The sequence below is a fragment of the Rutidosis leptorrhynchoides genome, chromosome 7 (genome assembly GCF_046630445.1).
Source record: "Rutidosis leptorrhynchoides isolate AG116_Rl617_1_P2 chromosome 7, CSIRO_AGI_Rlap_v1, whole genome shotgun sequence".
Lineage (NCBI taxonomy): Eukaryota > Viridiplantae > Streptophyta > Magnoliopsida > Asterales > Asteraceae > Rutidosis > Rutidosis leptorrhynchoides.
In genome coordinates, this window is record NC_092339.1 from 329,061,965 (window position 1) to 329,075,156 (window position 13,192).

Sequence of the window (13,192 nt, forward strand, 5' to 3'; positions counted from 1 at the left end):
AGAAACGAAAGTTTTCGGAAAAGGAGACGAACTCCTGCCAAAACCCAGAACACCACCAAAGCCAAACAAGACGAAGAAACTTACCCGAATAGGAGACCGAACACCTAACGCGTGAAGCATTCGACTGCGCCAGATACAAAAAGGGATAGTGGCCGGAACCTCGAAACGCTGGAGTAGGTGGACTCAGATGGGAGAAGGCAGATCTGAAGAAAAAGGAAAGAAAACGGGAAAATCACGATCATCGGACCTCCGGTGAGATGTCGGAGGCCGGGAGACGAACACCCGCCGGAAGCAACTTGACGGATCTACAAAACGAGTAGGAGGGAGTTGTTGATATTTTTAAAAGCTAATATATGAAGGTTTAGAACAAAAAATGAAGTTGATGATGATAGGAGTATTAGATTTTAGATGAGTAATATGAAAGGAAGGTAAGAAAACGAAAAGTTGCCATAGAAAAAAAGGGTGATGATATGTACACAATCCATTTTTGTTATGTATACAACCATTATGTTTTACAGTATTGTACTGTACAACACTGTAAAACATATGTATATAACAAAAATGAGTTACAAAAATAGGTTGTGTACATATCACTCATCTAAAAAAATATATGAGAAAAAGCCAGGAGATGGTGGCACAGATATCAAGGCAAATAAAAAATTCGTTTTTTGACGGAAGTTTTTTGTTTTATTGTATTTTATCATTATTATACTATATATCAATTGAACATGGACCATTAGTTGTCATGACAATATTTTATTGCTCAGTATTTTTCGTCTTTTTAATCTGCCTTCATTACCTTCATGTTGATTACTCCTGTTTGTCATGAAGGGTAACTTTATTATAATCATACACCAAACATCAAGTATCCATCCTTTATACATCTTAGAACTAAAGTTAGATATTATTACATCATCAACAAGATTGAAAATCTTTTATTGCGACTTCATTCAAATCAATTTTCAGAATTTCTTTAGAAAATCAATGATGTGCTTGTTTACCTCATCAGGATTCTCTTGGTTAATAAAGTGAGCCACATCTTTCATCACTACAACTTCCTCTAACAATGGAACATCTTTTTGAAACGCACCGTTGAACATGTAATCCTTCATTCCCGCCAAATGATAGGTTAAATCAAGGTCTCCGATGATGAATTTTGTTGGCACGGTTACTTTAGCACCTCGCCACGCAGATGTGAGTTCCCAACTCCTATTACGTAACATACAAGTAATATCAAAATCAGAACCAATTGAAGATTCTAATACAATGAACTAACTGTGTTGATTGTTTATGTTGTAACGTACAAGTGTAAAGCTCGGTAATAGTTGACTCCACCAGTGATACCAGTCTTTTCAAGCTTGCTAGCAAAGTATTCGACGTCTTGTTCTGACAGCCAAGGCGGCAATGTGACTGGGGTATCACCAGGAGAATATCGGAATCCTTTACCTTTAGGAAAATAAATCTGATCGGGCTCTCGATACGCTAAGAATTTTTTCATAACTGTTAAACTGCTCATTTTAGATAGCTCGGCTTCTATATCTCCAGGTTCCTACACAAATATAATTGGAATGCTAGATCAATGTCGTTTCACAAAATCATCTAGACTAGTAATTGAAAAATAATTTTTTTGTTTCTCTTTCTTGCTTCTCTCATCATCAAATTATTGATTATTGATGCACATTATTGTATAAATATTTTTTTATGCATTTTATCTACAGTTTTTACTCAAGGCGTATAAGTCTAATTATGTCTTTGACCATTTGTAATAGTGGTGTGTGTGGGTTTGTGATGTGAGTTTTTTTTTTAATGATGTGGCGGTTTGAATTGAAAATGTGAAGTAATAGTTATGTGAGTTTAACTGTTGTGATAATGTGTCAAAATATAATTGAAAGTTGAGTAAAAAAGAAATAAAAATAATTAAGTTAATAATAATAAAAAATAAAAATAAAAATTTGATTTCAACCAATCACAAATAAGCCACGCTCGTGGCTTACATTGTGGCTCTCTCACAAGTTACCCTCACAACGCCCAAACTCACGGCATTTTTACCCATGTATTTGGGAATGCGTGGCTTTTGCCACGTAATGATCCCACGTCGTGGGAATGAGGCCGTTACACATGGTCTTAAAATAGCAATTGATTCTCAATCTTATCAAATTCACATTATACGTACTACAACCTCTCTGACCTGCCACAAAATGCTACTCAATATTTATATTCATTTCAATTTAAGTAATTATGCACTAGAAACTAACTATTAAATGTATATATGATTAAATTCTTCAATTTATCCTAACTTATTTTCTTAATTATAAATTAATTTTATCAAATAAATTCAGTAAAACTTGCACTAAATACAAGATCAAAACTGACACTTAATTATTAAAACTATTTTAAATAGAACAAAAATTTCTAAAAACCTTTTATGGGGTAAGTTTTGTATATATGATTAAATTCTTCAATTTATCCTAACTTATTTCTTAATTATAAATTAATTTCTATTACATTCTATGAAAATGCCATTACCATGACATCATTTCATAATTTTAACCTTAGCTTAAAAAATTATATGGGACACATGTCACATATCTAAGACATCTACATGATGTCATATATCATTTTGTTTTTGAATTTAAAAAATAATACATTAACCAATACTACTTCCGTCTCATTCCAATAGTCCAGTATTCCATTTTGGGATGTCCCAAATTAATAGTCCACTTCCATAAATAGAAAGGAAAGAAGATATTTCATTGGTGGATCTGGAGAGAGAAGATATTTCATTGGTGGAGAAATGAAGTTAGTGGGATTTTCTAAAACTGCATGTTTTTTGTCTGTGGACTATTGGAATAAGACGGAGGGAGTAACAAATATTTTTTCAGTAAAAAAAAAATCTTAAAAAGATAAATACAATAAAGGGTTGTTTTAAAGACTAAACAAAAAAAAAAAGGAAATAGGGTAATAAAAAAATACGGAGCCGTGTATAAGTCCTGACAAATGACAAAAAAACCTCGCTCACACTCGCCTGCACCTGTTCCAGACTGTCTCTCTCTCTCAACTCTCATGCATCATTCTTTTCCCAAATCCAAAAAATCCTAAATCTTTCAATTCCAATTCCATTTCCATTAAACAACAATTCAAATTCAAATTTATACGGAGTAGTATCTTTCTTCTTCTACAGATCTCTTTGCTTCCATTTTTTAATCTCAATTTTTCCTCATTACATCTCAATATTTTTCTACAGAACCGAGTTGCTGCAACATTTTTCTACAGATCTCTTTGTATTTTATAATACATGTTTCATCTAATATGGGTGTTGTAATAAGTGTTGTTTTTTTCAGAATATACAGCAAATCGGAAGAGAAAAAGAAGGCGGAGGAAGACTTAAAACCAGCTGCCGGAGATAAAAAGGTGGGTATGGGTTCGTTGTTTCTTCCATTCCTTCGTGATTTTGTATTTTTTTTTTCTTAATCTAATGTTTTTGTTTGCGCTGCTTTGCTTTCTTTTGTTTATGTGTCATTTTGCTGCTTTTTGTAGTGCCTGCATCTTTTTTATTGTGTTTATATTATTTTTCCAGGTTGTTGAATGACTGGATAATTTTGCTATTGAGGTTTTTTCAATCGAGGTTTTTGCAATTGAAACCCTAATTTTATCAACTGAAAAGTAAGTGACATGTTTATACTTCTCTGTGTTTTTAATTGTTGTGTTACCGTATAGTTACAGCTGTAAACACAAGTGCCATGTGTATGTTCTGTGGCAGTGTATACAGATTCACTATCTATAACTACTTGCATATGCTGCTGTTTATGTATTAGGGTGTTGGTTACCTTTTACTTGGTAAATGATTTCTATGGATGAATAGTTATTCACATGTAGGTTTTTTTTCTGTTTACGATGGTGGTTAATTCTATTTCTTCTTTATTGCTACGGTATCTATGGTGTGTGTTATCATGGCTATCTTAATATGTTTTCCTCTTATACTGTGTTTTGCATTCTGCCTATTTATAGCACGTTTAAAACTAAGTGGTGTTCATGGGGTGGGCGATGAAAAAATGATGGAGGATTTAGTGTAGCAGTATGAGGAAGTGGCTAAGTCTCGGATATATTACAAAATGATGATTCAATTGTTTTTTTTTTTTTTGTTAATGTATATATGCTTAGTAAATTCGGTTGCTAATGTTGTTCTCAGTTTGGCAGACATGGAGCTTATAGTAGACGCAATGATGTAACATCTTTTGTTCAAAAATATTCTTCATGAATTCATGAAAGAAATCAGATAAATATATCTGAAATGGCTAGAAGAAAATGAATCTGAACTTACCAAAGAGGAATACATATGTGACTTACATCGACATAAGCTCATAAAGAAATTAAATATTGTTTTTGACACCGAGCCTGGTAATTTCAGCAAAATCATGGAGCTTATGCAAAAGATTTTAAGAATGTAGCCAACCCCTAAATCATATTGAGAAATAGATTGTTGTTGACTTTGATGCATCATTTGTCAGTCAACTGTAAATACATTTTCTCATTAACTATAGTATTTATATTGATATGCATATGTTGAATGACAAATTATTAGCTTCTACCATTAAACTGAGTAAGCCCGTTCAAATGTGTAAGGTACATTATTTTGCCCATTTTTGAATTTTTTATTATTTGTGGATAAGTTCTACTGATTTTAGTGTATTGTGTTGTATTCGCATTTCAAATAGTTTTTCAACTTTTAATACTGTATAACTTAGTGGTGACAATTTTACCTACAATTTATATTAAAATAGAGAGGGGGGTAATTTCTCTGAAGGATTTAATGAAGTTTTGGAGCATTGTGTATGAATTTATTTTGTTGCTTCATGTTAAGGTAGGGTTCATTTTATTAGAATTTTTTCTTATATCATGTTTATATTGTAAAATTTCTGAAGTACCCACCTTTTTCAGTATCATAATAATTTGTATGTTATCTCCTTCAATGAATGTCTACTTATTTGGTTGATTATTATTAGGTAAGCAATGACAATTCCTAAGATCGATAAGAAGATTGTCAAGTAAGCAATGACAATTCCTAATGTCTACACATTGTTTTGTAAATAATTTTTTAGGTGATGAATTTTCTAAATGTTTTCCATTGAGTTGGGTAATGCATGTTTTGTCTTGATTGGAGTTTCTTACATATTACGGAGTACGAATTTACTCTGGTCGTAGTGGTAGTGAGTGGGCACATTATCGATTTACTGAGATGTTCATTTGTGTAGGGAAAAATGGCATATTGGACTAGGCATCAGTGTCTGTTGAATCATATTTTCGGGATAAAACTTCTATTAGTGGTATTAGTCTTTCAGGTTTGTAAATGTCTTTTTTTCATTGTTTGGTGACATCAAATTATTTCAGCTGGGATAACTACATGTGTCAAAATGGGTAACACAAAGATTTTGAGTAGCGGTGAATGACCCAGATAGTGGGGTATAACTAGGTGTGTCAAAATGGGTAACACAAAAGTTTTGAGTAGCGGTGAATGAATTATTGAATGACCAATGGTTCACTTGATTTCATAAGCATCATTGTTATGGTTCATTTGATGTGGTTTCATCTATGTGCAAGAGTTTGTTCATGTGTAGATGAAAATGGTACAAGTTAATTACTTTTCTGGAACATATACTTTTTTCTTGTCAAATGGCCAAAGACATATGGGCGAAAGTCCTTAAATGGTGGGGGTATAATTCGGCTTTATTCGGGTATGAGGATATTTTTAATGATACCTTCGGCTACGTAGCACATGATCACAAAAGGAACCAATGGCAAGCGGTTTGTTGGGTGGTTTGTTACATTATATGGAAGAATCGAAATGCAAAGGTGTTCAAGAATAAGCTCGAGACGGTCCCATCTTTATTTAGCGAGGTTCAAGTTCTTTCATACGATTGGATTTCACGACGTTGCAAGGGTCATATTATGGATTGGCTTCAATGGTTCTCACAACCTTAGTTTCTTTCTTTTGTTAGTTGCAATCTTTGCAATTAGCTTAGGGCGGTGTAATTTGTTTTCTCTATTTCTTTCGTGATGTATTGTGTTGTTAAGGTTGCCCAGTCAACCATGTACTATTCGTGATTGTTTAATATAAGTCCTTCTTGCTTTTCAAAAAAAAAAAACAAGTTAATTACTTTTCTATACTGATTTCACTTAATTTCTATCATATTGTTGCCTCAAGTTGAATGAGCGTGTGTCTATCCAGGTTATCTAAATTTTGATGATGATGTGTGTGATGTTGATGGTGATTGTGCACCTGATGTGGAAACAACACAGGTTTTTGAGTTTCAATAATTGATACATTCCTTTCAAAAATTAAACAGAGTAACCATGCATCATAAAAAGATAGGTTTAAAGATAGGTTTGGTGAATTTTATTTATTGCTTTTGCATTTCCCTTATCTTTTTCGCTTAAAATTTAATTGTGATAATTTGTGTTAGGTTCTTGATTTCTATGTATACTGTGGTTGTTTTAGTGCAAATTCATAATGACTTAAAATGTCCATTCAAACCAACCATTCTTATGTGTATTATGTAGTTTTTATTTTTTTTTTTTTTTTTTTTTTTTTTTTTTTTGTCTAGCTGAAGTGTGGAGGTCTTTAATATGGGCAAGTTATTGATCATATTATTCAAGTATTCGGTTAAACATTTTGTTAAACATTATTCAACATATCATTCAAGTATTCGGTTATTCACTTAAACATTGTTGTTTTCTATTTCGTATAACTTGAAAAATCATGTTATTTTATCTACATGTTGATTGTATAACATATCATTCAAAAAAGTTTTCTTTAAAATCCCGTGATTCCACGGGTCTCTGCACTAGTTATCAAATAAATTCATGCACTAAATACAAGATCAAAACTCAAGATCAAAACTGACACTTATTAAAACTATTTTTAGTTTCTCTCTCCTTCAATAAACGCTCTCGTCTCTTTTCCCTAGAATTCAAATTAAAGCAACCTTTTTCATCTCCACCGGCCACCGGTTTGCCGCCGGTGGTCCGGCACCTTTTCCTTTTCGTTTTTTTTCTTCCTTTCTCCATCTCCCTCATGATCCGGTTAGAAGCTTTTGTGACTTCCGACCATTTTTCCGACAACTCGTCGGAGGTTCGGTAGGTCTTCTCTTCTTACTTTCCTTTCGGTTAGTGTCGGATCAGTTTATTTGTTTTGCTTTTCCGTTCAATAACGTCCGTTTGTATCCTTTTCTTTTTCCGGCGAGTTTACGGTGGCTTCAGGCGGCCATATTACCACAAACCACCGTTATCGTGGTTAGGGTGTTTATGGTTGTTTGGTACTATTTTCTCGCTGTCCCATCATCTGTTTTTCTGGTACCTTTGCTTCGCCGGTGTATTGTCGGCCGGCGGCGAACGGCGGTTTTCCACCCAGTTGGTGGTGGCTGCTGGTTGTGTCCGGTCTCGGTGTTGGAAGCTACTGTCTGTCCCATTGGTGGTTCTGGTGGTTTGGCCTCCCAGTTGGTGGTAGCAACTGGAGCTGCAGGTGGTTTGGGTAGTGGTTGGTGGGGTTTGGGTTCCTGTTACGATGATCTAGCCGTGGTTTGTACTGTTTGGCTGCTCCTCTCCGGTTGTGAGGCTTGGGACGTACCAGGCGACGATCTCCCAGTTGGAGATCTGGCTCGTCTTAGGCTTTTATTAACCATTTTTTTGCAGGTGGAGCTAATTTCGAAGGCTTTGTTGATTTGGATTTGACGGTCTTACTGTTGGGGTCTTGTCGTTCGGTATAATCGGTGTTTTTCCGATTTTATATTGATTGTTAGTTTATTTATCAGTTTGTACTTTCGGTTAGTTGGCTGTCCCTTTGTTAGTTTAGATTCCTTGTAAACGTGTTTATCCACCCCGTTAGTGGACCGTTGGTTAGGTTTCTTTTGTTTTTGCCGCTTGTGTCGGCTGTTTGGATGTCCTTTGTAATCGTTTGTACTGTTATGATCTTCGGATCCGTATTAATGTTATCGTTTTTTTGGCAAAAAAAAAAAAAAAAAAAAAAATTTAAAACTATTTTAAATAGAACAAAAATTTTTAACAACCTTTTATGGGGTAAGTTTTGTGTGCTAAAAGCCCAAAACTAAAAAAAAATCTTAGCGAGGGTTAAGTTTTGTGGGCGAATATCACCTGAAATTGTAAATTAATTTTCTACCGAGTATGAATTTACCTGAAATCTGCTTATGTAATAATCCTCACCATAAACACTTCCCAACATTTGGGCCAAGTCTCCATTTGGGTTCCATGGAATAAATGGCACACTAAGGTTAACCAAACCTTTCACTCTATCAGGCCTAAACAAGCACAAGTGCCAAGCGATGATTGCACCCCAATCATGACCCACAACAAACACCTTTTCACCATAATTTGTTATTGCATCAAGAAGCCCAATCAAGTCACCAACCAGATGATGGATTGTGAACTTTGTTGGGTCGTTGAGTGGCGCACCCGTTGTGTCACCGTAGCCACGAAGATCTGGTGCCACGGCTCGGTAACCATGGTCCGCTAAATAAAGAATCTGGTGGCGCCATGAGTACCAAAGTTCAGGGAAGCCATGAAGGAACAAGACTAATGGGCCTTCACCCTTTTCTGCTATGTGAATGTTGAGACCATTTGTACTTATTGTTTTGTGATTTATTCCTTCCATCTTGTGAATGTTATAAACTTGTTAAATGTGTGTGTAACTTAGAGGTAGAGGAAGATGTATTTTCAACTACAACGTGTGAATGTTATAAACTTGTTCAGAGTTTGTGGCTGCAATATGATAATTTGACATTTTTGCTCAATTATTGATTATTGATGTATGGTGACTAAGCAACACAAAAGGGAAGATGTATTTTCAACTACAACGTGGCAGTTCATCTCATGTGATAATTAATAAATACTGTAAAGTCTATAAATGGTGGATTTTATTAAATATCATCTTGATCTATCTATTCTATATATTTAGACAAAATTACTCCGGTCGTCCTTCAACATATACCGAAATTATAGGCGTCGTCCTCAAAGTTTTTTTTTCTTTCGTCACTAAACTTGCATTTTATAACTGGTGTCATCCTTCTGTTAACTGTCCGTCTCTTTCCTCCGTTAGCCTTCAGCATGTGCCAAACATGTGAGGGCAATTCTGTCATTTTCGCTCTTTGAAAATTCATGGACGACCGACGTACTTTTGTCTTTTTTCTTAAATAATTTAATTTTTTTTTTCATTTTTCATTTTTCTTTTCTTTTCTTTTCTTCTCTTTTCACTTTTTCTTTTTTCTATCACCTTATTTTACCGCTAATGAATATTTAATTATTTGTTATGTATTTTTTATTTAAATTATGTAATTTTATATTTTTTGTAATTTAAATTAATGTACTTTATGTTTAATAATGTGACTGAGGAGCTAAAGGATTTCGGGGAACAAATCGGATTGAGGTGGCCCAACCTTAATCCACAGTAAGCCCTTTAGTTTTTCTGTTTTTAACTGTCGTTTTCTTTGTCAATTTTATGAAGATACTGACTTTAAATATTCGAGGATTTGGGGTTAAATGTAAATTCGGGTGGGTAAAAAATATATGCTTTAATGAAAGGCCTGATATTATTGCACTTCAAGAAACAAAGTGTAGCCATTTTAACGATAGTTGGGTTCATGCATTGTGGGGGAAACAATGAGTTTGGTTTTATTCAAAAGGAAGCGATACGGAGTTCAGGTGGATTGTTACTAATTTGGGATTCAAAGAGCTTCGTGGTAAACAGTGCGATTAGCAACGATTTTTTTTTTAGCTATTAAAGGTAATTGGCATGGGTCTGGGCATGAATCTATTGTGGTCAATGTGTACGGACCACATAATGATGCAAGTAAAAGGCTAATGTGGGAATCCTTGGACGATCTTTTATGCAAGTTTGACTCGGCTTGGGTAGTGTGTGGGGATTTTAATGAAGTAAGGGAAAAAGCGGATAGGTTAAATTGTGTTTTCCACCATGGGCGTGCTAAGCGTTTCAATGAGTTTATCACTAAAAATAATTTGATTGAAATTGCAATTAATGGTAGGAAATTTACTCGTATAAGTGATGATGGTAGTAAGTTCAGTAAGATCGATAGATTTCTCGTGTCGGATAAATTCTTGAGTTTGTGGGATGACCTTTCTATTATTGCGTTAGAGAGAAGGGAGTCAGACCATTTTCCCTTACTGCTTAGGGAAAAAATTATCGATTTTGGTCCTAAACCTTTTAAAGTGTTCGATAAGTGGTTCTCAAGAATTGGGGTAGATGTAATTATTCAGGAGGCTTGGAACAATAGTGTAGGTGGCACAAGGAAGGATTGTATATTCCAAGATCGTCTCAAAAATGTGAAGCACGCGTTGAAATCTTGGAGTAAAAAAGAGTTTGGGAGCCTTGATATTGAAATTAACAATCTCAAAAATAAGGCATCAGTGTTGGAAAAAAAGGTTGAAGAAGGTTGTATTAGTGAGGTCGAAAGAGTAGATTGGTTAGAGGCTAGACGTTGCTGGTTAGAAAAAGAAAAGTGTAAATCTAATATGTTAAAGCAAAAAGCTCGAATCCGATGGATATTGGAAGGGGAAGAAAACTCTAAGTTTTTTCACTCGACCATTCGTCGAAAACATAATAAATGTAGCATTCGCGGGCTTTATATTAACGGGGCGTGGAACGAAAACCCTATTGATGTAAAAGAGGCTGTATTTGTACACTTTCAGCAGGTATTTAATGGAACTGAATGTCGCAAGCCCCATCTTCTCAACTGGGCCGAAGCTACTAGGCTTGTGGGCCTAATTCGACAAATCCTGTAACAATGGTCGATTCAAGTGGGTCTGTTGGGCTGAGATTAACTGAAACAGAAGCTGAAGGACTGGGATTACCATTCAGTGAGAAGAAATTCGGAATGCGATAAAGGAATGTGGAAGTTCAAAAGCGACGGGTCCCGACGGGTTTAATTTACGTTTTTTCAAAAAATTCTGGAGCATCATTAAAGGCGATCTTGTCGAGGCAATTAAGTCGTTTTGGGAGAAAGGAGAAATTTCAAGGGGTTGTAATGCATCTTTTATCATCCTCGTGCCAAAAAAGTCGGATCCATTATCTTTGAACGATTACCGCCCGATTAGTTTAATTGGGAGTTTTTATACGATTTTAGCCAAATTGCTTTCAAATCGTCTCAGAAAGATAATCCTCAACCTTGTCGATTTTGAGCAAAGTGCGTTTATTAGAGGTAGAAATATTCTTGACGGGGCACTTATTGCTAATGAAACCTTTGATCACATTAAGCATAATCGTATGGAATGCCTAATATTCAAAGTCGACTTTGAGAAAGCATTTGATTGCCCCAGTTGGAATTTTCTAATGGAAGTAATGGAAATGATGGGTTTTGGTGTTAAATGGAGAAAATGAATACTCTCTTGTCTTAATTCGGCTTCTATCTCCATCCTTGTGAATGGTTCGCCTACAAAGGAGTTTAAACTTGGTAGAGGAGTTAGACAAGGTGACCCACTTTCACCTTTTCTTTTCATTCTCGCGGCGGAGGGCTTAAATATATTGGCGAAGAATGCGGTTTAATCCTAACTATTCTCGGGGGTCTAAGTTGGTAAGGATAAAATTCCCATATCCCACCTTCAATACGCGGACGACACTATTTTCTTTGGATCATGGAGCGAAGGTAATATTCTTAACCTCATGAAACTTTTAAAGTACTTCGAATTAACATCGGGTCTTAAAGTTAATTATAACAAAAGCAATATTTTTGGTGTGGGGGTGGATGACCATGAGGTTGCTGATATGGCAAAAGTTTTCGGTTGTAAAGTCGGTACTTTTCCGTTCACTTATCTCTGTCTTCCCATTGGTGCAAAGATGAACAAATATGCTAGTTGGCAACCGATCGTAGATAAATTCGAGAAAAGACTTGCGGATTGGAAAGCACGTGTGATGTCATTTGGTGGACGTTTGACTCTTGTTAAATCGGTGTTAAATAGTCTCTCGATGTATTATTTTTTGCTCTTCTGTGCCCCCCTTGTGTGATACAAAAGCTTGAGTGTGTAAGACGTTCTTTTTTTTGGAGCGGGTCGGGATTAAAATTGCTTGGGTTAAATGGGACGAGGTGATTCTTCCATATGGGGAGGGTGGGTTAAACTTGAGTTCTTTAAAAAGCAAAAACTTAGCTTTGATCGGCAAGTGGTGGTGGAGGTTTTACACCGAAACCGACTCCTTGTGGGTCAAAGTTATTAAAAGTATTTTTGGTCCTTCGGGTGGTCTTGACTCAAATACGTCTCCTAATGTTGCATCCTCTTATAGCTCGAATTGGACTAACATTATTAAAGCAGGAGAGTATATTGACAAGCTTGGAGTCACTTTCAGGAACTCTTTCATTAAAGAAATTGGTGATGGAGTTTCAACTTCATTTTGGAAGGATAGATGGCTTGGTGATGATACTTTATGCAACTGGTTCAAGAGATTATCTTGTTTAGAAACAAACATTGATGTTACGATGGTGGAGAGAACTAACTATAATGGGTCAGAATGTAGCGGTGTTTGGGGCTGGTCGAGGGAACCTTTTGGAAGGGCACGTGGAGAACTAGAGTGTTTGAACGAGTTATTGCGGAATGTGATAATCAAGCCTGGAAAAACTGATTCGTGGAAATGGCAGCCGAGTAGCAATGGCAGATTCACTACAAAACAGCTTGACGGCTTGATCCTCTCTAAAATAATGAGTGCAGGTACAAACAGATTAGGTAATGTAATAACCCGCCTTTTTCCGTTAAACTATTTTTAACGCCATTTTTTTTTAATAATATCTTTCGTAATCTAAATTCGTATCTTCTGTTGATTAGCATTTTAATATTTCTCATTATTTAATTATACCATCTCTCATTACCCTAGCGTATTTAAAATAACTCGTTCGGTTAATTCACGCACCCGCTTTTAAACTCGAGGGACTAAATTCGCCATTTGACCAAAGTGGTAACTAGTTGAACTAGTCACCACCTCCCTTCCCCACCATTCATTATCCACCTCCCTTTTCTTTTTCTTAATACTTCCATTATTTCTCTCAAACTCACAATACAAAGAATCATCATCTAAATCATTTCAAGGAAGCAAACATCAAAACAATTTGTACTTTTGTGATCCTCTCATCATCCACTATGTTTTGATACTAATTTTACTACTTGGGGTAAGGTTTCTAAA

General features: G+C 35.4%; 2 protein-coding genes across 2 annotated transcripts; one reads left to right on the forward strand and one right to left on the reverse strand.

The window, feature by feature from the left end:
* Positions 1-733: 733 nt before the first annotated feature.
* LOC139857040 (epoxide hydrolase 2-like) lies at positions 734-8,677 on the reverse strand. The gene is made up of 3 exons (XM_071845748.1): positions 8,189-8,677; positions 1,305-1,549; positions 734-1,209 (listed from the first exon to the last, which is right to left on the reverse strand). The coding sequence occupies exons 1-3, from the start codon at positions 8,663-8,665 to the stop codon at positions 963-965; spliced, it is 969 nt and encodes a 322-aa protein (XP_071701849.1). The 5' UTR covers positions 8,666-8,677; the 3' UTR covers positions 734-962.
* A 907-nt stretch (positions 8,678-9,584) lies between these two features.
* On the forward strand, positions 9,585-10,809 carry LOC139860290 (uncharacterized). Its single transcript, XM_071849055.1, has 2 exons — positions 9,585-9,711; positions 9,794-10,809. Exons 1-2 carry the CDS (start codon positions 9,585-9,587, stop codon positions 10,807-10,809), a joined length of 1,143 nt encoding a protein of 380 aa, XP_071705156.1.
* Positions 10,810-13,192: the final 2,383 nt, after the last annotated feature.